At 39.2% G+C, this 26,384-nt stretch overlaps 2 protein-coding genes across 2 annotated transcripts; both read right to left on the bottom strand.

Annotated features, from left to right (window-relative positions):
- Positions 1-978: 978 nt before the first annotated feature.
- On the bottom strand, positions 979-1,911 carry LOC133050041 (olfactory receptor 5AC1-like). Its single transcript, XM_061134156.1, has one exon. The coding sequence runs from the start codon at positions 1,900-1,902 to the stop codon at positions 979-981; it is 924 nt and encodes a 307-aa protein (XP_060990139.1). The 5' UTR covers positions 1,903-1,911.
- Positions 1,912-16,862: 14,951 nt separating this feature from the next.
- LOC133050127 (olfactory receptor 5AC1-like) lies at positions 16,863-17,783 on the bottom strand. Its single transcript, XM_061134256.1, has one exon. The coding sequence runs from the start codon at positions 17,781-17,783 to the stop codon at positions 16,863-16,865; it is 921 nt and encodes a 306-aa protein (XP_060990239.1).
- Between the last annotated feature and the right edge of the window lie 8,601 nt (positions 17,784-26,384).

The raw sequence follows: 26,384 nt of genomic DNA, 5'->3' as shown, positions 1-26,384 counted from the left end.
ATGGGGTCGCAAAGAGTCGGACACGACTGAGCGACTGAACTGAACTGAACCAAAACTGATAAAAACTGATAGGAATAGTAATGCAGCCAAGGCTGATCTCTGAGATTGCTTTTTATTACACTGAAATATTCCTAAACTTATAAGTTATTGAATATCATGCTATATTATGCTACGGGCAATATTCCTGAAGAAAATAGTATGTGGAGTTACAAGTAGGAGCTGTGGTTAATTTTAATCCTCCACTCTTTAATTCATGCCTGCTTCCATTTTTCTTTTTTTTTTTTCATATATTTTTATTAGTTGTAGGCTAATTACTTTACAATATTGTAGTGGGTTTTGTCATACATTGACATGAATCAGCCATGGATTTACATGTATTCCCCATCCCGATCCCCCCTCCCACCTCCCTCTCCACCCGATTCCTCTGGGTCTTCCCAGTGTCCATTTTTCTTTCTAAGATCCACCACATTTTTAGAACCTTTTACTTTTTCCTAACTTTTATCACTAAACAATACATTTCTCCTCAGGAATGCATTCTGTCAAGAAGTAGACTTTTATCCATCTACTGTAGTTATTGTGTATGGAAGAGAACAGTGACGCTTTATTACCTGGCAGGGCCAGAGCAGTGAACTGGGTAAGGAACTTAGTGACTAACCCTATATGCCAGTCTCAGAGCTGTTTCTTATAAACTGTCAATTACTATCTGGAATTTTTTAAGTCTCAGGAAAATGGCTAATTTGTGAAAGCTTAGTGTTTAGATAAAGATGGAGCACAGTGTTTCTAAATGAACTAGTTTTAGGTAAGTTACCAAACTTTCACTGGTCCCATATCCAAGTAAAAAAAATAGTCAGAACTTCACAGACCATGCTGACCTCTAGTTCTCTGATGAAATGGCAGAGCCATGGCAAATCTTTAAGAAAGGGGGCATTTTTAGAAGACAGTAAAAAAGAAACAGTTTGAAAACTGTCTAGCAACTATTCATTTCTTCATTATTCTTCTCAAAGCACTTATAACCTCTTTGTTTCTCAGGCTGTAAATAAAAGGATTTAGTAGAGGAATTATTATGGTATAAAATAAAGAATATATTTTGCTCTGATCTTCAGAGGGGCCAGACCCAGGACGCACATACATGAAGAAGAGAGTACCATAGAACAAGGAAACAGAGAGAAGGTGGGCGCTGCACGTGGAGAAGGCTTTGCTCCTGCCCTTTTCAGACTCCTTTTTCAGGATGGCAAAGAGGACACAGGTGTAAGAGACCATGATGGTCATAAAAGTAGAAGCTTGTATAAAAGCTGAAAAGATAAACACCAGAAGTGTGTTAAGGGTAGAATCAGTGCAAGAAATTTTGAACAGTTGTAAAATTTCACAGTAGAAATAATGTATTACATTGGTCCTACAGAAAGTTAATCTGAATAACAAACCCACGTGAATGGCTGAATGTAGAAAACCAAGGAAATATGAAACACCTATAAACTGAATACAGAGTCTGTTGGACATGACTACTGAATAAAGCAAAGGGTTGCATATGGCTGCGTAGCGGTCATAGGCCATCACCACCAGGAGGAAACATTCTGTGGTGGCACTAGACCCCAAAAAATAAAATTGGATCAGACAGTCAAAGAGAGGTATTACATGATTCTTTGATAAAAAATTTATAAACATCTTCGGAGTCACGGAAGATGAAGAACAAGCATCTGCAAAGGCTAAACTGCCCAAGAATGAGTACATGGGGGTGTGAAGATGGGGGTCCTTCCAGATGAGAAAAATCAGTCCAAGGTTGCCCGCCATGGTGGTGAGGTAGATGACCAGGAACACCAGGAACAGGGGGACCTGCAGCCCTGGGAGATCTGTGAGTCCTGTGAGAACAAACCCCGTCACCAGGGTCTTGTTTTCTTCTGCCATATCTGACCAGCTAATCACTAAAATGAAAGAATACGTGGGGGAATATTCAGAAAAGAGTCATAATTGTTACGTTACTGACATATAAGACATGCTTCTCATTTAATTAGTGGCTCTTAATTTGTACCTTCACTTATCTACTTTTATATATATATATTTCAAAATTATCTGTAATAAAATGTTTTAAAATTAGATTCACTTAAATTGATAGATAAATTTGCATTTACCAAATTTAAGTGCAAATCCTTTTCAATCTAACATGGGTAACTTACAGTTTTTAGAATTGCTTGAACTCATTAAAATTCATATGGAAGAAAATAACTTCTCATTCTGCCCAAGAAAAATATAAGGTAGTCAAGAATACCTTAGTTGATGTTGAACAATAATGTAGAGACATAGTAATAAAAACATTAAGATAGTGGCATAAGAAGAAGACAGAGGATCAGTGAGACAGAATAGAGAACTCAGAAGTAGTTCCAGTATAAATGGGAACATAGCATGAAACAAATACAATATTTCAGTTCAGTAGGAAAAGGACAGCTGATTTAATGGGTTATGCTGACACTCTTTGCTATCTGTATGGAAGGATTAGTAAATAAGGTTAGTCTCCTACCCCACACCATAGGTATTGTCTAAGTAGTGAGAAGACAATGATGTAACATAGGAAATAGAGAAATTGTTGTCCAAGAGAAGGAAGCCAGTAAAATAGATAGCTTGAATGCATAGCAAAACAATAGAGTTAAAGGGTATATAATTAGTTTGGAAATATATCCTCCATGTATATGAAAGACATAGATTTATGTCTATAATATAAAATAACTTAAGAATAGATTTAAAAAGGCAAACAATCTAATAGAAGAATGAGTAAATGAGAAGAATAAGCAAGTTTACAGATGAAGAAATCAAAATAACCAATAAATAAAATGAAAAGATGCCAAAATTTCTCTGTCACAAATACACACATGTGAATAAGAACAGAAACACAAAAATAGAAGGACATTTCCTTTCTCATATATCAGAATAGCAGAAATTAAAATGAATAAAAATACTCAATGTTAACTCAAGTGAGAAAAGTGGTACTTTCATATGTTACTTGTGGAACTATGAATTGCAACAGCCTTTTTGAAAAAAAAAAATCATGCAATCCCATTTAAGTTTTTAAAATACATATATCTTTTCATCTATCATTTATATATATATACATATATATATCCTAGAAATAAAAGCACTGCTATGCAAATATAAATATACAAAGAATATTTACTTCATTATTGTTCAGAGTAGCAAAGACCATGCTATTCATGGGGTACTCAAAATTGGAAAAGGAGTACATCAAGGCTATATATTGTCATCTTGCTTATTTAACTTATATGCAGAGTACCTCATGAGAAATGCTGAGCTGGATGACTCACAGTCAAGGAATCAAGATTGCTGAAGAAATATCAACAACCTCAAATATGCAGATGATACCACCTTAATGAGGAACTAAAGAGCCTTTTGAGGAGGGTGAAAGACAAGAGTGAAAAACCTGGCTTAAAACTCAACATTCAAAAATGTAAGATCATGGCATCCAGTCCCATCACTTCATGGCAAGTGGATGGGGAAAAAGTGGGAACAGTGACAGATTTTATTTTCTTGACATTGAAAATCACTGTAGATGGTGACTGCAGTCACAAAATTAAAAGACATTTCCTCCTTGGAAAAAGAGCTATGACAAACCTAGACAGCAAAGTAAAGATATCACTATGCTAACAAAGGTTCATCTTGTCAAAGCTATGGTCTTTCCAATAGTCATTCACAGACTTGTGAGTTGGCATAAAGAAGGCTGAACACCAAAGAATTGATGTTTTCAAATTGTGGTGCTGGAGAAGACTCTTGAGAGTCCCTTGGACTTCAAGGAGATCAAACAAGTCAATCCTAAAGGAAATCACTCCTTAATATCCATTGGAAGGACTGATGCTGAAGCTGAAGCTTCAATACATTGGCCACCTGATGAGAATAGCTGACTCATTGGAAAAGACCCTGATGCTGGAAAAGATTGAGAGCAAGAAGAGAAGGGGTTGACAGAGGATGAAATGGTTGAATGGCATCACCAACTCAGTGGACATGAGTTTGAGCAAATTCTGGGAGACAGTGAAGGACAAGGAAGGCTGGCATGCTGCAGTCCATGGGATAGCAAAGAGTTGAACACGACAGCAAAGACAAGATGCGTCAACAGTGAAATGGTTAAATAAACCAGAGTACATTCATATTATGGCATATAATTCAATTATGAAAAAAGAGCTATTCTACCTAATTATAATTTTGGAATTTCCACAATGTATAATTATCTCAGAAAAGCAAGATCCAAAGAAGTGTAAAATCTATGGTCTCATCATTGTAGAACAAGCAATGTATTTTTTAACTCTCTCTTTTACATTGAGAAACGTGAATAGACATTAAGTTTATAGCACTGGTTTTTCTGGAGTGAAAGTAGAGATGGTAATAATTGAAGTAGAGGAGAGTAAAAGTCAGAATAACAGTTCCATGAGAAAAGCAGCAAATATATATATATATATATATATATATATATATATATATCTCAGAAATTTTAATTGGAAATTAAGAAACTTAAGAAATACTTATCCTGGATAAATTGGCCCAACTCTTTTTAGAATCTCAAATAACTAAATCATTGCTATCCTTACTCTTAGTTCCTATAATGTATTAATATAATTTAGACAAGAATAGTAACTTTCGTGAATTTTTTTTCAAGACTTAGATAGCACAGAGCCTTTTGAAGTTACCTTTAGTGACTTTAGTATACATATTCATGATTCCATGAAATTAAAGAATTTTTATTATATATAATAAGCCTGAAGCCAGAATTCCCATTCCGAAAATTACAAGTAAGTTAACTTTAGGGTTCATAGCTTATGTCTTAATTTTTAAAACTTCATATTTATAAAATAAACCTTGATTTTTTTTCTTATCACTACTTTTTCTATTTTTAATTCTTCTATTAAACAAAGTTTCTTATTAAGAAATATCTCAATAAATGTGTTATCTACACAGCAAAAATTCTAACAGAAATATTCGTGTTTAGACAAACATTTACTTGCTTGCCCAGATTTTGTTTGCTGGCTTAAAAAAGGAAAAGGCCTGTCTAGGGTTTTAATATCTTACTTAGATATTTTCTTATCATACAGACAAGTTACAAAGCTATAATAATGAAAATATGAAAATGTCTGCATCCTCACCCAACTCCTGTAAAATATGAAAAACTGAAAATGTGCTGGTTTTCTCAAAGTAACATAAAAGGTACAGAAATGAAGCACAATTATGTATGCATTGCTTTTTCTTGGAAACACAAAACTGGAAGAATGTAACATTTCTTTCTCTTATTTGCAAACCCATTCTTAAAAAGTTTTTAAATTCCCTAATGCTTCCAAGGTATTCCCAGTAGGTAAGATGAAGTCAAAGTTGTTCTGCTGGGCATTGTGAGCTAATCATCAAATCATCATACCCTTATAGTTATAACAATTAAAACTACTCATTGTGCCCTCAAGGTTCACTCTGGGACATGTTTAAAAATATCTCTGAACAGAATTTAGAATAAGCTTGCTTTCCTTCCTCTTTTTTTTTTTTTTAATGCTGCCACTCCCCAACTACCTACCTGACTTGCTCACTTGAAACTCCCAAAGGTACCTGAAGTAACACGTCCAAATCAGAAAGTGTGGTCATCCTCTATTCCGCCGTCAAACCTGGTATTCTTCCAGTGTTTCCTGTCACAGAAAACAGGGTCACAAACCAGGAGTTGCTCTACCAGTGATGTCTTAAATCCAATATTTCTTTTTATGCAGTCAGTACTAAAATCTAAAATACATTCATCTCTTCCCTGGCTTATTAAATAACCTCCTAACTCTACTATCTGCGTCTCCTAACACAGTCATCCTATCTATTTTCCACACTGACACAGGACTGGTTTTTATAAAATGTATACTGTTTCACTACCACACCATAACACGTGCTTGCCCCCATTTAAATGGTGTTCATAATTTCTCATTGCACATAAAATGACAACTGAAATTCTTTTTTTAGCTTTTTATTTTATACTGGAGTATTGCTGATTAACAATGATGTGCTGGTTTCAGGTGTACACAAAAGTGACTCAGTTATACATGTACACGTATCTATTCTGCGGGCTCTGGGGTTGCATAACTACACCCTGTCACTACTGGCTCTGCAGTTGTGGAGCATGGACTCTGTAGTTGGGGCACAGAGGCTCGGCTGCTCCCCAGCATGTGGGACCCCTGTTCCCTGCCCAGGGATCAAACCCATGTCCCCCCACTCCAAGGCAGACTCTTAATCACTGCACCACCAGGGAAGCTCCATCACCCATTTTAAATGTAGCAGTGTCTACATATCAATCCCGGACTCCCGATCTAGCCCTCTCTCTGACCCCTAACCCTCTGGTCACCATAAGTTCGCTCTCTAAGTCTGTAGGACTGTTTCTGTTAACAACTGAAATCCTTAAGCCTCATATTCATGTCCCTGTACTGAGGAATAGGCCCAATAATTAAGTGAGTGCAGTTAAGGAATTTTATTGCATTGTATGTGTGTATTTTTTACAGTAACGTTAACTGAACTTACAGATATTTTTAAATATCTAAGTAAACTGACAAAATAGAAGTTAATTTCTCATTCACGATAAGTATAAATCACATGTTCCTAATTGATAGACTCTTCTACCCTAACTGATGATGCAGAGTCCTAGGCTCCATCTTATCATTCAGGCATTTTCCACACGTAAGTTTCAGTATTGTTTCTGCTTTAAGCCTTGGCATTTTGGCCACGAGGCGTGTGAGATCCTAGCTCTCCAGTCAGGGATTCAACCTGCATCCACTGCAGTGGAAGGGGAAGTCTTAACCACTAGACTGCCAGGGAAGTCCCCACACATGACTTTCTTCGTTGATCCAGTTCTCATCTGGATCAAGCTGGAAGGGGGAAATTCACAGGGGATTCTGACTGTGAGGGGCTTATGAACTAGAAATGTAAGTGACGTATATCACTTTCAATCCTAAAATCAATCATAACACTGCAGTGTACCGAGAAGGGAGACTGTGTATCCAGGAAGACAAGAACATGGATTTGGTTATAGGCTAATTATTTCTTCAACTTTACTTCTTCTGATTATCATTTACCTTTTTTACCCTCCTTCTTGAGGCTCCCTCCATGGTTCAGCAAGTAAAGAATCTGCCTACAATGCAGGAGACACAGGAAATGCAGGTTGGATCCCTGGCTCCGCAAGATCCCCTGAAGGAGGAAATGGCAACCCACTCCAGTCTTCTTGCCTGAAAAATCCCATGGACAAAGGAGGCTGCTGGGCCACAGTCCATGGGGTCACAAATGTTGGACACAGCTGAGTGACTAAGTGAAATCACTGGGCAGCACCACATGGCACTCCTGAAGGGAGGTACCTAGTCCTGCGTATGGACTCCACTAGGTTAGACTAGTCTAGACCCTCCTTCTTATGTATAGAATATTCTTAGCCTTTCTTCAAGGCAGTCAAACCCAATTCTTATTTCGTCCCTAACTCAACAAAAAGCTAGGATTTCAAGGTGATACTTTGTTCTCTCCATCAAACTCAGCTATGGCACTTCCTTGCATTCAGTTCAGTTCAGTTGCTCAGTCCTGTCCAACACTTCATGAGCCCATGGACCACAGCACGCCAGGCCTCCCTGTCTATCACCAACCCTGTAGCTTACTCAAACTCATCTCCATTGAGTCGGTAATGCCATCCAACCACTTCATCCTCTGTCGTCCCCTTCTCCTTCTGCCCTCAATCTTTCCCAGCAAAAGGGTCTTTTCAAATGAGTCAGCTCTTGGCATCAGGTGGACAAAGTATTGGAGTTTCAGCTTCAGCATCATTCCTTTCAATGAGCAGCCAGGACTGATCTCCTTTAGGGTGGACTGGTTGGATCTCTTTGCAGTCCAAGGGACTCTCAAGAGTCTTCTCCAACACCACAATTCAAAAGTATCAATTCTTCAGCACTCAGCTTTCTTTATAGTCCAACTCTCACATCCATACATGACTACTGGGAAAACAATAGCCTTGACAAGACAGACCTTTGTTGACCAAGTAATGTCTATGCTCTTTAATATGCTGTCTAGGTTGGTCATAACTTTCCTTCCAAGGAGCAAGAGTCTTTTAATTTCATGGCTGCAGTCACCATCTGCAGTGATTTTGGAGTCCAAAAAGATAGTCTGTCACTGTTTCCACTGTTTCCCCATGTCACTTTGCCATGAAGTGATAGGACTAGATGCCATGATCTTAGTTTTCTGAATGTTGAGCTTTAAGCCAACTATTTCACTCTCCTCTTTCACTTTCATCAAGAGGCTCTTTAGTTCTTCACTTTCTGCCATAAGGGTGGTGTCATCTGTGTATCTGAGGTTATTGATATTTCTCCTGGCAATCTTGATTCAAGCTTGTGCTTCTTCCAGCCCAGCGTTTCTCATGATGTACTCTGCATATAAGTTAAATAAGCAGGGTGACGATATACAGCCTTGACATATTCCTTTTCCTATTTGGAACCAGTCTGTTGTTTCATGTCCAGTTCTAACTCTTGCTTCCTGACCTGCATACAGGTTTCTCAAGAGACAGGTCAGGTGGTCTGGTATTCCCATCTCTTTCAGAATTTTCCACAGTTTATTGTGATCCACACAATCAAAGTTTTCAGCATAGTCAATAAAGCAGAAATAGATGTTTTTCTGGAACTCTCTTGCTTTTTTCATGATCCAGCAGACGTTGGCAATTTGATCTCTGGTTCCTCTGCCTTTTCTAAAGCCAGCTTGGACATCTGGAAGTTCACAGTTCACATATTGCTGAAGCCTGGCTTGGAGAATTTTGAGCATTACTTTACTAGCGTGTGAGATAAGTGCAATTGTGCAGTAATTTGAACACTCTTTGGCATTGCTTTTGCTAGAGATTGGAATGAAACCTGACCTTTTCTAGTCCTGTGGCCACTGCTGAGTTTTCCAAATTTGCTGGCATATTGAGTGCAGCACTTTCACAGCATCATCTTTTAGGACTTGAAATAGCTCCACTGGAATTCCATCACCTCCACTAGCTTTGTTCATAGTGATGCTTCCTAAGGCCCACTTGACTTCACATTCCAGGATGTTTGGTTCTAGGTGAGTGATCACACCTTCGTGATTATCTGGGTCATGAAGATCTTTTTTGTACAGTTCTTCTGTGTATTCTGGCCACCTCTTCTTAACGTCTTCTGCTTCTGTTAGGTCTATACCATTTCTGTCCTTTATTGAGTCCATCTTTGCATGAAATGTTCCCTTGGTATCTCTAATTTTCTTGAAGAGATCTCTAGTCTTTCCCATTCTATTGTTTTCCTCTATTTCTTTGCACTGATCACTGAGGAAGGCTTTCTTATGTTCCTTGCTATTCTTTGAAACTCTGAATTCAAATGAGTGTATCTTTCCTTTTCTCCTTTGCCTTTCACTTCTCTTCTCTTCACAGCTATTTGCTAAGGCCTCTTCAGACAGCTATTTTGCTTTTTTGCATTTCTTTTTCTTGGGGATGGTATTGATCCCTGTCTCCTGTACAGTAGTTTGTATCAATTAATCCTATACTCCTACTCCTCCTCTACTTTCCCATATGGTAACGATAAATTTATTTTCTATGAGTCTGTTTCTGTTTTGTATATAGATTCATTTGTATTATGTTTTAGATTCCACTTATAAGTGATATATTTGCCCTTGTCTGACCCGCTTTACTAAGTATAATATACTCTAGGTCCATTTCTTGCTGCAAATGGCAAATTTTATTCTTTTTTACGGTTGAGTTATCTTCCTAAAATATGTTAAGTCAATCATATATTGATGGGCACTGTGGCAGTTATTTCCATGTCTGGACTATTGTAAAGAGTGCTGCTATGAACACCTTACCTGCCTCCTGAGAAATCTGTATGCAGGTCAAGAAGCAACAGTTAAAATTAGACATGGAACAACAGACTGGTTCCAAATAGGAAAAAGAGTATGTCAAGGCTGTATATTGTCGCCTTACTTATTTAACTTATATGCAGAATACATCATGCAGAATGCCAGGCTGGATGAAGCACAAGCTTGAATCAAGATTGCCAGGAGAAATATCAATAACCTCAGATACACAGATGACACCACCCTTATGGCAGAAAGTGAAGAACTAAAGAGCCTCTTGATGAAAGTGAAAGAGGAGAGTGAAATAGTTGGCTTAAAGCTCAACATTCAGAAAACTAAGATCATGGCATCTAGTCCTATCACTTCATGGCAAAGTGACATGGGGAAACAGTGGAAACAGTGACAGACTATCTTTTTGGACTCCAAAATCACTGCAGATGGTGACTGCAGCCATGAAATTAAAAGACTCTTGCTCCTTGGAAGGAAAGTTATGACCAACCTAGACAGCATATTAAAAAGCAGAGAGATTGCCTTGTCAATAAAGGTTCGTCTAGTCAAGGCTATGGTTTTTTCAGTGGTCATGTATGGATGTGAGAGTTGGACTATAAAGAAAGCTGAGTGCTGAAGAATTGATACTTTTGAACTGTGGTGTTGGAGAAGACTCTTGAGAGTCCCTTGGACTGCAAGGAGACCCAACCAGCCAATCCTAAAGGAGATCAGTCCTGGCTGTTCATTGGAAGGACTGATGCTGAAGCTGAAACTCCAATACTTTGGCCACCTGATGCGAAGAACTGATTCATATGGAAAGACCCTGATGCTGAGAAAGATTGTAGGCAGGAGGAGAAGGGGATGACAGAGGATGAGGTGGTTGGATGGCATCACCAACTCAATGGAGATGAGTTTGAGTAAGCTCTGGGAGTTGGTGGTGGACAGGGAGGCCTGGAGTGCTGCAGTCTATGGGGTCACAAAGAGTCAGACACAACCAAGTGACTGAACTGAACTGAACTGATGAACATTGGGATGCACGTATGTTTTTTAATTGGAGTTTTCATATTAAGCAGATGATATCCAGGAGTGGGATTGCTGGATCATATGGTACCTGTAGTTTTAGTTTTTTAAGGAAACTCCATACTCTTTTTCATAGGTGCTGCACCAGTTTACATTCCCTTCAACAGTGTACACAGGATTCCTTTTCTGTACATCCTCTCCAGCATTTACTGTTTGTACACTTTTTGATGATAACCATTTTGACCAGTGTGAGGTAATATTGCATTGTGGTTTTGATTTGCATTTCCCTAATAATTAGTAATATTGTGCATCTTTTTATGTGCCTGTTGACCCTTCTCTTTGGAGAAGTGTCTATTCAAGAATTCTGTCCGTTTTTTTATTGGGTTTTTTTTCCCCCAATATTGAGTGTTTGAATTATTTGTATGTTTTGGATAGTAACCCCTTGTTAGTCACATCATTTGCAAGTATTTTCTCCCGTTCTGTAGAATGTCTTTTTATTTTGTTAATGGTTTCCTTGTTATTTAAAAGCTTTGAGGTTGAATTAGGTCCCATTTGCTTATTTTTGCTTTCATTTCTTTTGCCTTGCAGAAATGATCTAAGAAAATATTGCTATGATTTATGTCAGAGAAGGTTTTGCCTATGTTCTCTTCTAGAATTTTTGCGGCTTCATGTCTTTTTAAAAAAATTTTTGATGAAGTCCCATTTGGCTATTTTTTCTTTAATTTATTTATTTTGGCTATTGCATCTCTGTTGCTGTGCTAGCTTTTTCTCTAGTTGCGGGGAGCACGGGCAACTCTCTAGTCACGGTGTGCAGGCCTCTCATTGTGGTGACTTCTCTTGTTTCAGACCGTGGGCCCTGGAATGAAACTAATGGGCTTCATTAGTTTTGGCACGTGGGCTCCGTGGTTGCAGTTCCTGGGCTCTAGAGCAGAAGCTCAATAGTTGTGGTTCACTGGCTTCATTTCTTTGTGGTATGTGGGATCCTCCCAGACCAGAGATAGAACCTGTGTCTCCTGCACTGGCAGGGGGATTCTTCACCACTAGGGAAGATGGTTTCATGTCTCACTGTTAGGTCTTTAAACCATTTTGAGTTTATTTTTGTATATGGTGTGAAGCAGTGTTCTAATTTCATGATTCACATGTAGCTGTCCAACTTAACACTACTTCTTGAAGAGACTATCTTTTCTCCGTTGTATACTTTTGTCTCCTTTATCAAAGATTAATTGACTGTAGGTGAGTGATTCTGTACCATTTATCTATAAGTCTATTTTTGTGCCAATACTATGCTGATTTGTAGATTTGTAGTATAGCGTGAAGACTGGAGAGTTATGTCTCTACCTTTGTTCTTTTTTCTCAGACTTGCTTTGGCAGTTCTGGGTCTTTTGTGGTTCTATATAAACTTTAGGATTATTTGTTCTAGTTCTGTGAAAATGTCCTGAGTATTTTGATAGGGATCACATTAAGTCTGTAGATTGCTTTTGGTGGTATGGTCATTTTGATAATATGCTTCCAACACAAGAGCATGGGATATCTTTTCATTTCTCTGAATATCTTCAATTTCCTTTATCAATGTTTTATGGTTTTCAGCATATGTGTCTTTCACCCTCTTGGTTAAGTTTATTCCTAAGGTGTTTTGCTGATGCTTTTTAATGGGATTTTTTTCACTCTCTCTTTCTGATATATATATATGTTTACTCTCTTTCTGATATTTCATTGTTAGTGTAAAGAAATGCAAGCATTTATGTGTTTTAATCTTGTATCCTGCTTCTTTGCTGAATTCATTATTAGTTCTAATAATGTTTGTGTGGAGATGTTAGGGTTCTCTGCATAGCTTATCATGTCACCAAAAATGGTGACAATTTTGACTTTTCCCTTCCAATTTGGATACCTTTTATTTCTTTTTCTTATTTGATTACTGTAGCTAGGACCGCTAATATTTTGTTGAATAGAAGCAGAAAAGGAAGGATCAGAGCCAGACATGATTCCTTTTCAGGCCCTAAACTGGAATTTAGGCATAAGTAGCTCTTTTCTGAAATTTTTGGGATGAACAAAATAATGCCTCCACAAAGATGTGATCCTGCAAAAATGTTATGTTGCATAGCAAAAAGGGAGTTAGTGTTGCAGCAGACCTTAAAATAGGGAGATTATCTTTATTTATCTGGGTGGGTCCACTGCAATCACAAGGGTGCTTAAAGTGGAAGAGGGAAACAGAAGGATCAGGGTCAAAAGAAAATGTAACTGCAAAAGTCAGGCACAGAGAGATGCAACAGTGCTGGCTTTGATGGTAGAGGAAGAGGCCTCTGAGCCAAAGAATGTGGACAGTCTCTAGAAGCTGGAAAAGGAAAGGAAACAATTATTTCCCACAGAATACAGAAAGGGATTCAGCCCTACTGATACCTTGATTTTACTCCAGTGAGATCTATGTCAGATTTCTGCACTACGTGCGACACTATTTACGATAGCTAGGTCATGGAAGCAACCTAGCTACCCATTGACAGATGAATGGATAAAGAAGCTGTGGTACATATATACAATGGAATATTATTCAGCCATATAAAGGGACACATTTGAATCAATTCCAATGAGATGGATGAGCACAGAGCCTATTGTACAGAGGGAATTAAGTCAGAAAGAGAAAAATGCTGTATATAAACGCATATATATGGAATCTAGAAAGATGGTACCGATGAACCTGTTTGCAAGGCAGCAGTGGTGATGTGGACATAGAGAACAGACGTGTGGACACAGTGGGGGAAGGAGAGGGTGGGACGAGTTGAGAGAGTAGCATGGAAACACATACATTACCATATGTAAAATGGGTAGCCAGTGGGAATCTGCTGCATAACACAGGGAGCCCAAACCAATGGCCTGTGGCAACCTAGAGGGGTGGGATGGGGTGGGAGGTGAAGGGGCAGTTCAAAGGGAGGGGGCGTATGTGTACTTATGGCCGATTCATGTTGATGTATGGCAGAAACCAACACAATATTGTAAAGCAATTATCCTGCAATTTACAATAAATAAATTTTTTAAAAGACTTCTGCACTACAGAAAGGTAATATAATAAATTAGTATTGTTTTAAGTCACTAAGCTTTCTGTGGCTTAATTTTTTAAGCCACAGTGCTAATTTGTTAAAATGGCAATAGATAACACATTACTCATACCCATCTAATTTTCCTCTTTACTTTCCAAATCCCCAGCCTCTCCAGATGGGGGATTAAAACCTGCATGTCTGAGTCCTCTCCTACCATTGCATCTTCTGTTTTTCCCTCATCATCTCCTAGGGCCAGATGAGGTAGACTTTCCCCCCTATTATGAAATGTTTTCCTTTTAACAGAGTACCAAGGTTAAACCCTCCAGTTATATACAGAAAAAACAAGAAAGGTAAATTCACCAAACCTGGCATATCAACATATACCAAAGAAGGAAATAAATGAATTTAGAAACTCTACCCTTCAGAATTGCTGAAAAGCAATTGCTAGCTTTTTCCACCATGAAAAGAAACATACTAAAAATGAGAAATTAAAATTTTATTGTTTAATTTACAAAAATATCATCCTATTGACTTCCCTGGTGGCTCAGAGGTTAAAGTCTCTGCCTACAATGCAGGAGACCAAGGTTCGATCCCTGGGTTGGGAAGATCCTCTGGAGAAGGAAATGGCAACCCACTCCAGTACTCTTGCCTGGAAAATCCCATGGACAGAGGAGCGTGGTAGGCTACAGTCCATGGGGTCACAAAGAGTTGGACACAACTGAGCAACTTCACTTTCTTTATCCTGTTGACTTTGGAACTTCTTGTGACTGGTTTTCACCAGAGGGACTGTAAGATGGCAGCCTTGACATGTAGATGGGATGATGGCAGATCCTGACATGTATCCTCATGTGTTGACAGAAGGGTTAAAAAGTAATCATCTGCCTCCAGATTGTACCCCAAATTAGTATCAGTATTTCAGAAGTGATAAAGGTATAAGCTAACACAGAAAATGTATATATTAACATATAGCCACTGCATGTATATGGTGGTACTAGTGGTAAAGAACCTGTCTGCCAATGAAGCAGACATAAGAAACGCAGGTTCAATCCCTGGGTCAGGAAGAGCCCCAGGAGAAGGGCATGGCAACCCATTCCATTTTTCTTGCCTGCGGAATCCCGTGGACAGAGGAGCCTGGCAGGCTACAGCCCTTAGGGTCGAAAAGAGTCAGACACGACTGAAGTGATTGAGCATGATATAGCTAAGGCCAGTGTATAGCACATTAAAAAAAGAGGGAGAAAACCTTGCCACTGGCCTTTGTTGGTCCTTTAATGGACCGGAACCTGGTGGTCCGGAGTCGACGATAAGAAAGTGAGAGAGAGAAAGAGGCTGATATCCCCTGGTTTGCGTGGAAAGCCAAAAAAGCCCTGTTCTTAGAGCTCACGCTGCTGTAAGTAGGCACCAGGCGCCCTCTCGAGGGGGTGAAGGCACAGGGCGCCTTCTCGAGAGGGTCTTAGAAGCCCAGGCAAGAAAGTGAGCTCAGCGGGCCTCTGCGCTCCAAGGAGTTAGCCAGAAATAGAGAGAGAGAGAGAGAAAGAGAGAAAGACACGGGGACCCAAGCTCTGATGGAGCAAAGGTGTTTTAATCAACATGACGTGGACATATATACTGTCTTACAAGGTGGTTATTCTCAGCAAAGATAAAGATTAAAATTCCAGACTTACAAAACATAAGAGGATCCCTATCAAAGAGAGAGTTGCAAACAATCACCTTTTACCGTATGGTCCATAAAAAGAAAGAGGGTACTTATCACCATAATGAGAAATGCCTGGATTCCTCAGCCCCGGGAAAGGCATGCCTCTCCTCTTAATTCCTCAGTATTCAGGAATTAATAAGGGCCAGAGGGTTCCTGACAGATCCAAAACAGCACGCAGGAAGCCTCTTGTTAAATGCTTCCTGACAGCCTTGACTGCAGAGAGATGGGGATAGGAATTCCTAAGAAAATTAGCAAACAGAGAACAACTTGCTTAAAATGAGCCCACACAGCAGAAGGCAGAGCTCAGATGCAGTGAGAGGAACCAGGGTCTAGGGAAGATGAAGGTCTGTGGACATCCTAAAGTCAGCCTTACTCACCTTGGGGCTTTTGTGTGGTATGATTCAACAGTTTATTTCTTTAAATAAAAACATAGACCAGGGGTGAGGAAAACGTGTCATGTATATAGAAACATCTTTTCCTTTATTGTTCACTAGGATATTGACAAGGTCATATACAATAACGCCAGGGGAAAAAATTATGTAATTGTGAGTTGAACAACAACTGTGCTATTTCAGGTTGTTGTCAATTCTAGGGTGGGGAACTGTATGCAGCTGGTGTATGTACACCCGGAACAAGGTACTCAATAAGATTACTTAATAAATTAAAAAAAATTTTTTTTGAAGACTAAACATTTTATTATCTTGCAGGAAAATTCATTGTTTTAACTATTTGCTAATTTAATATCTTTCATTAAATGCAAGGGAAATCTCAGGTAATTTTCAAAACTTTTAAATCTAGAAATAATTCAAGTTCCTCAAGAGGAATATATGTTGCCATATTTAGTCTAACAGTATTTGATGTGCATATAAGTTTTCAAAAAATTACTTGTTCAAGAATTATTTTGGAGAGCATGAGTACATTTTCAAAAGAGCATTTACACAGACCATCTTCCTCTAAAAGAATATAAGTTCGAGAGTTTTAAATATGTGTTTCTGGAAACACATGAGCTTTTTCATGTTACAAAGGCCTAATAATTTGGGGGATTCAGTGTCAGTTCCATCCTTGGAGATGAATTTAAAACAACAAGAAAAAGTCAGTGATGACTGTTCTTATTGTTCATTAATTATTTTGATGATTAACTTATAACTAAGACAAGTATAGCTAATGTAAATATTATTATTAATGCATTTAACAACTGTTCATTCAATCCCTACTATGTGAAAATCCACAGCCAGTCATTATGCTTTATTTAAAAAGAGGAAAAAGTAAAGGATAATAAAAGATTTCCTAATAAATATTTATTTCTTTATCAGTTTTCTACATGCAAGTAAAACTTCTTTGTTTCTTAGGCTATAAACAAAGGGGTTTAGCAGGGGAATTATAATCGTGTAGAACAGTGAATACATTTTATCCTGATACTGATCAGGGCCAGAACCAGGACGCACATACATGAAGAAGAGAGTGCCATAGAACAAGGAAACAGAGAGCAGGTGGGCGCTGCACGTGGAGAAGGCCTTGCTCCTGCCCTTTTCAGACTTCTTTCTCAGGATGGCAAAGAGGACACAGGTGTAAGAGACCATGATGGTCATGAAAGTAGAAACTTGTATAAAAGAGGCAGAAATAAAAAGCACCAAAGCATTAATAGATGGATCAGTGCAAGAAATTGTAAAAAGTGGCAAGATTTCACAGTAGAAATGATGTATTATGTTGGACCTGCAGAAAGTTAATCTAAATAATAATCCTACATGTATTATAGGATGCAGAAAACCAATTGCATATGATGCACTTATCAACCAAGTGCAGAGTCTGTCAGACATCACCACTGGGTAAAGCAAGGGGCTGCATATGGCTGCATAGCGGTCATAGGCCATCACCACCAGGAGGAAACTTTCTGTGGTGGCACTAAAAGCAAAAACATAGAATTGGGTGATGCATTCAATGAGGGATATATGATCCTTGGACAAAAAATTCATAAGCATCTTGGGAGTCACAGAAGATGAAGAGCAAGCATCTGCAAAGGCCAAGCTGCCCAGGAATGAGTACATGGGGGTGTGAAGATGGGGGTCCTTCCAGATGAGAAAAATCAGTCCAAGGTTGCCCGCCATGGTGGTGAGGTAGATGACCAGGAACACCAGGAACAGGGGGACCTGCAGCCCTGGGAGATCTGTGAGTCCTGTGAGAACAAACTCCGTCACTAGAGTCGTATTTTCTTTTTCCATATCTGACCAGCTAATCTCTAAAATGAAAGAATAAGTTAGGGAAAATTCACAGAGTCACAAAAACAGTGAATTTTTACGTTACTGACATAAAAGACGTGCTTCTCATTTAATTAGTAGTTCTTAATTTGTACCTTCACTTATCTGCTTTTATAAACATTCAAAATCATCTGTGATAAAATGTTTTAAAATTATATTCACCTAAATTGACAAGTAAATTTCATGCAAATCCTTTTCCATCTAACATGGGTAACTTACAGTTTTTAGAATCAAAATTCATATGGAAGAAGTAACTTCTCCTTCTGCCCAAGAAAAATATAAACATGGTCCAGAATACCTTAACAGATGTTGAACAATAATGTAGAGATGTAATAATCAAAACATTAAGATAGTGGCATAAGAATAAGCCAGAGGATCAGGGCACAGAATACAGAGCTCAAAAGTAGGTTCCAATATACATGGGAATGTGTCATTAAACAAATATGATATTTCAGTTCAGTAGGAAAAGGACAATTGATTTAATGGGTTATGCGGACACTGTCTGCTATCTGTCTGGAAGGATTGGTAAATAAGGTTAGTCTCCTACCCTACACCATAGATATTGTCTAAGTAATTGAGAATGTAACATAGGGAACAGAGAAATTATTGTCCAAGAGAAGAAAGCCAGTAAAATAGATAGCTTGAATGCACAGCAAAACAATATCCAACAGAGTCAAAGCATATAGAATTAGTTTGGAAAGATATCTTGTATGTTTATGAAAGACATAGATTTATGTCCATAATATACAACAACTTAAGTATAGATAACAACTGGAGAAGGGAATGGCAACCCACTCCAGTGTTCTTGCCTGGAGAATCCCATGGACAGAGGAGCCTGGTGGGCTATAGTCCACGTGGTTGCAAAGAGGTGACTAAGTACACAGCACATAGATTTTAAAAAAGGCAAATAATCTAATAGAAGTATGAATAAAGGATAAAAATAAGCAAGTTTACAGATGAATAAATCAAAATAACCAATAAATAAAATGAAAATATGCTCAAATTTCTATGTCACCAATACACACATGTGCACATGAACAGACACATACAAATAGGTGGATACCTCCTTTCTCATGTATCAGAATAGCGGGAATTAAAATGAATGAAAATACTCAATGTTGACTGAAGTGAGAAAAATGTTACTTTCATATGTTACTTGTGCAACTATGAATTATGACAGCCTTTTTGAAAAGCAATTTTATACGATCTCATGTAATTTTAAAATACATATATCCTTTCACCTATTACTCATATATATATATACATATATATTCTAGAAATAAAGGCACTGCTATGCAAAGATAAATAGGCAAAGAATAGTCCATGCATTATTATTCAGAGTAGCAAAGACCATGCTGTTCATGGGATTCTCAAAATTGGGAAAGGAGTACGTCAAGGCCATATACTGTCATTCTGCTCATTTAACTTATATGCAAAGTATATCATGCAAAATACTGGGCTGGATGACTCACAGCTGGTATCAAGATTGCCAGGAGAAATATCAACAACTTCAAATATGCAAATGATACCATCCTAATGGCAGAAAATGAGAGGATCTAAAGATCCTCTTGATGAGGGTGAAAGAGGAAAGTGAAAAAAAGCTGGCTTAAAACTCAGTGTTCAAAAAAGTAAGATCATGGCATCCGGTCCATCCCTTCATGGCAAATAGATGGGGAAAAGGTAGAAACAGTGACAGATTTTATTTTCCTGGGTTCCAAAATCGCTGTAGATGGTGATTGCAACCATGAGTTAAAAGACTCTTGCTCTTTGGAAGAAAAGATGTGACAAACCTAGGCAGCTTATTAAAAAGCAAAGACATCACTTTGCCAACAAAGGTCCATCTAGTCAAAGCTATGGTTTTTCCAGTAGTCATGTATGGATGTGAGAGTTGAACCATAAAATAGACTGAACGCCAAAGATCTGATGCTTTCAAATCATGGTGCTGGAGAGGACTCTTGAGAGTCCTTTGGACATCAAGGAGATCAAACCAGTCAATCATAAAGGAAATCAACCCTTATTCATTGGAAGGACAGATACTGAAGCTGAAGCTCCAATACTTTGGCCACCTGAAGTGAAGAGCTGTCTCATTGGGAAAGACCCCGATGCTGGTGAAGATTGAGGGCAGGAGGAGAAGGAGGGCAACAGAGGGCAAGATGGTTGGATGGTATCACCTACTCAATGGACATGAGTTTGAGTAAACTCAGGGAGATAGTGAAGGTCAAGGAAGCCTGATATGCTGCAGTTGCCTGGGATTGCAAAGAGTCACACATGACTTAGCAACTGGACAACAACAAAGCCCAGACACATCAATAATGGAATGGTTAAATAGACCGAGTACATTCATATTAAGAAATATAACTCAGTCATGAGAAAAGAGCTATTCTACCTAATTTTAATTTTGGAATTTCCACAATATATAGTTATCTCTGAAGTGCAAGATCCAAAGAAGTATAAAATCTATGGTCTCATCATTGTAAAACAAGCAATGTGTTTTTTAAATCTCTCTTTTACATGGAGAAACATGTGAATAAAAGACACTAAGTTTATAGCAGTGGTTTTCCTGGAGAGAGAGAGCAGAGATAGTAAATATCGAAATAGAGGAGAGTGAAAGAATAACAGTTCCATGAGAAAAGCAGCATATATATATATCAGAAATATTAATCGGAAATTAAGAAGCTTAAGAAAAATTTGCCCTGCTTACATTGACCCAACTCCTTTTGGAACCTCAAATAACCAAGTCATTGCTATCTTTGCTTTAGTTCCTATAATGTATTAATAAAATTTGGACAAAAAAAGTAACTTTTATGAAATTTTTTTCTCAAGAGTTAGATAGCACAAAGAGTCTTTTGATTTATCTTTAGTGACTTTAGCATGCATACTCATGATTCCATGAAAGTAAAGAATTTTTGTTATATATAATAAACCTGAAGCCAGAATTCCCATTCTGAAAAATTACAAATAAGTTAACTTTGGGTTGCATAGCTTATCTCAATTTTTAAAACTTCGTATTATAAAATGCACTCTGATTTTTTCTTATCACTGCTATTTTTTCTATTTGGCATTCTTCTATTAATCAAAGTTTATTATTTAAAAATGCCTCAATGAATGTGTTATCTATATAGCAAAAATTCTAACAAATATTCATGTTTAAACAAACATTTACTTGCTTGCTCAGGTTTTGTTTGCTGACATAAAAAAAAGGAAAAGGCCTGTCTAGGATTTTACTATCTTATTTAGATATTTTTTTAATCATTAAGACAAATTACAAATCTATAATAGTGAAAATTATGAAAATATCTGCATCCTCACCCAGCTCCTGTAAAATATGGGAAACTGAAAATGTGCTGGTTTTCTCAAAGTAGCATAAAAGGTACAGAAATGAAGCACAATTATTTAAGCATTGCTTTTCCTTGGAAACGAAAAACTGGAAGGATATAACATTTCTGTGTCCTATTTGCAAACATATTCTTAAAAGGTTTTTAAATTCCCTTAATGCTTCCAGAATATTCCCAGTAGGTAGGATGAAGTCAAAGTTGTTCTACTGGGCATTGTAAGCTAATTATCAAATCATCATACACTTCTAGTTATAACAATTAAAACTACACATAATGTCCTCAAAGTTCACTACAGGGACATGTTTAAAAAATATCACTGAACAGAATTTAGAATAAGCTATTTTCCTTCCTCTTATTTTTTTCTAATGCTGCTGCTCCCCAGCTACCTACCTGCCTTGCTCACTTGAAACTCCCAAAGGTACCTTAGAATTAACACGTCCACATCGGAAAGTGTGGTCATCCTCTATTCTGCCCTCAAACCTGGTATTTTTCCACTGTTTCCTGTCACATAAAATAGGATCACAAACCAAGAATTCATCTACCAAAGGTGTCTTAAATCCAATATTTTTTTTTATGCAGTCAGTACTAAAATCTAAAATACATTCGTCTCTTGCCTGGCTTATTAAATAACCTCCTAACTATACTATCTACAAATCCTAACACAATCATCCAATCTATTTTCCACACTGACACCAGACTGATTTTTATAAAATGTATACTGCATGCTGCTATTCATGGGGTCACAAAGAGTCGGACACGACTGAGCGACTGAACTGAACTGAACTGAACCACACGGTAATACGTTTGCCCCCATTTAAATGTTATTAATAATTTCTCATTGCACATAGAATAATAACTGAAATTCTTTTTTAGCTTTTTATTTTATATTGGAGTATTGTTGATTAACAATGTTGTGTTAGTTTCAGGCGTACAGAAAAGTGGCTCAGTTATACATGTGTACACGTATCTATTCTTTTGCAAATTCTTTCCCCATTTAATTTGTTATACAGTACTGAGCAGAGTTTCCTGTGCTATATGGTAGGTCATTGCTGATTATCTGTTTAAAAAGTTTTTTTTAATTTATTTATATGACTGTGTCAGGTCTTAGGGTGGCACGCAGGATCCTCTTTGTGTCATGGGGGATCCTTTGTTGTGACACAAGGACTCTGCCGTTGTGATTCGGAGACTCTGTAGCTGTGATGCAGGGACTCTGTAGTGATGCAGGGACTCTGTAGTTGTGATGCAGGGACTCTGTAGTTGTGATGCAGGGACTCTGTAGTTGTGATGCACGGACTCTGTACTGATGCGGGGACTCTGCAGTTGTGATGCGGGGACTCTGTAGTTGTGATGCACGACTCTGTAGTGATGTGGGGACTCTGCAGTTGTGATGCGGGGACTCTGTAGTTGTGATGCATGGACTCTCTGAAGTTGTGATGCAGGGACTCTGTAGTGATGCAGGGACTCTGAAGGTGTGATGCACGGACTCTGTAGTGATGCAGGGACTCTGCAGTTGTGATGCAGGGACTCTGTAGTTGTGATGCAGGGACTCTGTAGTTGTGATGCACGGACTCTGTACTGATGCGGGGACTCTGCAGTTGTGATGCGGGGACTCTGTATTTGTGATGCATGGACTCTCTGCAGTTGTGATGCAGGGACTCTGTAGTGATGCAGGGACTCTGCAGTTGTGATGCGGGGACTCTGTAGTTGTGATGCAGGGACTCTGAAGGTGTGATGCAGGGACTCTGCAGTTGTGATGCAGGGACTCTGTAGTTGTGATGCAGGGACTCTGAAGGTGTGATGCAGGGACTCTGCAGTTGTGATGCGGGGACTCTGCAGTTGTGATGCAGGGACTCTGTAGTTGTGATGCAGGGACTCTGAAAGCGTGATGCAGGGACTCTGCAGTTGTGATGCAGGGACTCTGTAGTTGTGATGCACGGACTCTGAAGGTGTGATGCAGGGACTCTGCAGTTGTGATGCAGGGACTCTGTAGCTGTGATGCATGGACTCTCTGAAGTTGTGATGCAGGGACTCTGTAGTGATGCAGGGACTCTGTAGTTGTGATGCAGGGACTCTGAAGGTGTGATGCAGGGACTCTGCAGTTGTGATGCAGGGACTCTGTAGTGATGCAGGGACTCTGCAGTTGTGATGCAGGGACTCTGTAGTTGTGATGCAGGGACTCTGAAGGTGTGATGCAGGGACTCTGAAGGTGTGATGCAGGGACTCTGCAGTTGTGATGCAGGGACTCTGAAGGTGTGATGCAGGGACTCTGCAGTTGTGATGCGGGGACTCTGTAGTGATGCAGGGACTCTGCAGTTGTGATGCAGGGACTCTGTAGTTGTGATGCAGGGACTCTGAAGGTGTGATGCAGGGACTCTGAAGGTGTGATGCGGGGACTCTGTAGTAATGCAGGGACTCTGCAGTTGTGATGCAGGGACTCTGTAGCTGTGATGCATGGACTCTCTGAAGTTGTGATGCAGGGACTCTGTAGTGATGCAGGGACTCTGAAGGTGTGATGCAGGGACTCTGCAGTTGTGATGCGGGGACTCTGTAGTGATGCAGGGACTCTGCAGTTGTGATGCAGGGACTCTGTAGTTGTGATGCAGGGACTCTGAAGGTGTGATGCAGGGACTCTGAAGGTGTGATGCGGGGACTCTGTAGTAATGCAGGGACTCTGTAGTTGTGATGCAGGGACTCTGTAGCTGTGATGCATGGACTCTCTGAAGTTGTGATGCAGGGACTCTGTAGTGATGCAGGGACTCTGAAGGTGTGATGCAGGGACTCTGAAGGTGTGATGCAGGGACTCTGTAGTTGTGATGCAGGGACTCTGAAGGTGTGATGCAGGGACTCTGCAGTTGTGATGCAGGGACTCTGCAGTTGTGATGCAGGGACTCTGTTGTTGTGATGTACGGACTCTGAAGGTGTGATGCAGGGACTCTGCAGTTGTGATGCAGGGACTCTGTAGCTGTGATGCAGGGACTCTCTGAAGTTGTGATGCAGGGACTCTGTAGTGATGCAGGGACTCTGTAGTTGTGATGCAGGGACTCTGTAGTTGTGATGCAGGGACTCTGAAGGTGTGATGCAGGGACTCTGCAGTTGTGATGCGGGGACTCTGTAGTGATGCAGGGACTCTGCAGTTGTGATGCAGGGACTCTGTAGTTGTGATGCAGGGACTCTGAAGGTGTGATGCAGGGACTCTGCAGTTGTGATGCGGGGACTCTGTGGTTGTGATGCACAGGCTCAGTTGCTCCCCAGCATGTGGGTCCCCTGTTTCCTGACCTGGGATGAAACCCGTGTCCCCCACACTGCAAGGCGGACTCTCACCCACTGCACCACCAGGGAAGCTCCATCACCCATTTTAAATATAGCAGTGTGTACATATCAATCCCAGACTCCCTAACTATCCCTCCCTTCCGCCCTACCCACTGGTAACCATAAGTTCGCTAAGTCTGTACGTCCGTTTCTGTTAACACCTGAAATCCTTAAGCCTCATATACATGTCCCTGTACTGGGAAATACACCCAATAATTAACTGTATGCAGTTAAGGAATTTTATTGCATTGTATGTGTGTATCATTTACAGTAACATTAATTGAACTTATAGATAATTTTTAATATCTAAGTAACTTGACAAAATAGAAGTTAATATCCCATTCATGGTGAATATAGCACATGTTCCTAACTGATAGACTCTTCTACCCACTGATGATGCAGAGTCCTAGGCTCCATCTTACCATTCAGGCATTTTCCACACATAGCATTCGGTATTGCTTCTGCTTTAAGCCTTAGCGTTTTGGCCACGAGGAGTGTGGGATACTTGCTCTCCAACCAGGGGTTGAACCTGCACCCCCTGCAGTGGAAGGTGAAGTCTTAACCACTAGACTGCCAGGGAAGTCCCCACACATAACTTTCTTCAGTGATTGTGTTTTCATCTGGATCAAGCTGGAAGGGGGAAATTCATGGGGGTTTCCAACTGTGAGGTGCTTATGAGCTAGTACATCACTTGCAATCCTAACCTCAATCATAATACTGCAGTCAATGGAAAAGTGAGGCCATGTATCTATGAAGAGAACAAAATGGTTATTTGGATTTGGTTATCAGCTAATGATTTCTTCTTCTGTACTTCTTTTGTTTATGATTTACCTGTTTTATCCTCCTCTCCTCTTGTAGAACACTCTCAGCCTCTCCCAACCAGAGTCAAACTAATTGAAAAGTAGTCAAACCCAAATCCCATCTAGTCCCTAGCTCAATAAAAAGCTATGATTTCAAAGTAATACTTTGTTCTTTCCAGCAAACCCAGCTGTGACTCTTCTTTGTGTTGATACCAACAACTTTTAATACATATTATCTTGCCACAGGTTACAATTACCCACTCCCAAAATACAATTTTTAACTTATTTGTTTTTAACTGAAGGATAATTACAAAATTGTGTTGGTTTCTGCCATACATCAACATGGCTCAGCCATAGATATACATATGTCTTCTTCCGCCTGAGACTCCCTCCTGCCTCCTGCCCCATCCCACCCTGCTAGGTTGTCACAGAGTCCCATTTTGAGGTCCCTGAAACACACGGCAAATTCCCACTGGCTATCGGTTTAACATATGTTAGCATATATATTTCCATGCTACTCTCTCCATTTGTCCCACCCTCTTCTTCTTACCCCGCTGTGTCCATAAGGCTCTTCTCTAGGTCTGCATCTCCACCACCACCCTGCAAATAGATTTATCAGTGCCATCTTTCTAGATTCCATAAATATGCATAAACATATATTTGTTTTTCTGTTTCTGACTTACTTCATTCTGTATAATAGGCTCTAGGTTCATCCATCTCATTACTACTGACTCAAATGTATTCCTTTTTATGGCTGAGTAATATTCCATTGTATATAGGTACTGCAGCTTCTTTATCCATTCATCTGTCAATGGACATCTACATTGCTTCCATGTCCTAGCTGTTATAAATAGTGCTGCAGTGAGCATTGGCATACATGTGTCCTTCTTCAGTTATGATTTTCTCAGGATACATGCCCAGCATTGGGATTATTGGGTCATATGGTAGTTTTATTCCTAGTTTTTTAAGGAATCTCCATGCTGTCTTCCATACTGGCTGTATCAATTTATATTCCCACCAACAGTGCAAGACAGTTCCCTTTTCTCCACCCAAAATGCAATTCTTATAGGGTTTTTCTGGCATCCTGTGGAAGACATGAAATTTACAAAGGTACCCACAGT

This window comes from Dama dama, chromosome 31, assembly GCF_033118175.1.
Source record: "Dama dama isolate Ldn47 chromosome 31, ASM3311817v1, whole genome shotgun sequence".
NCBI classification, from domain to species: Eukaryota; Metazoa; Chordata; class Mammalia; order Artiodactyla; family Cervidae; genus Dama; species Dama dama.
Note: the sequence above shows the minus strand (reverse complement) of the source record. Positions and strands in the feature narration are given on the sequence as shown.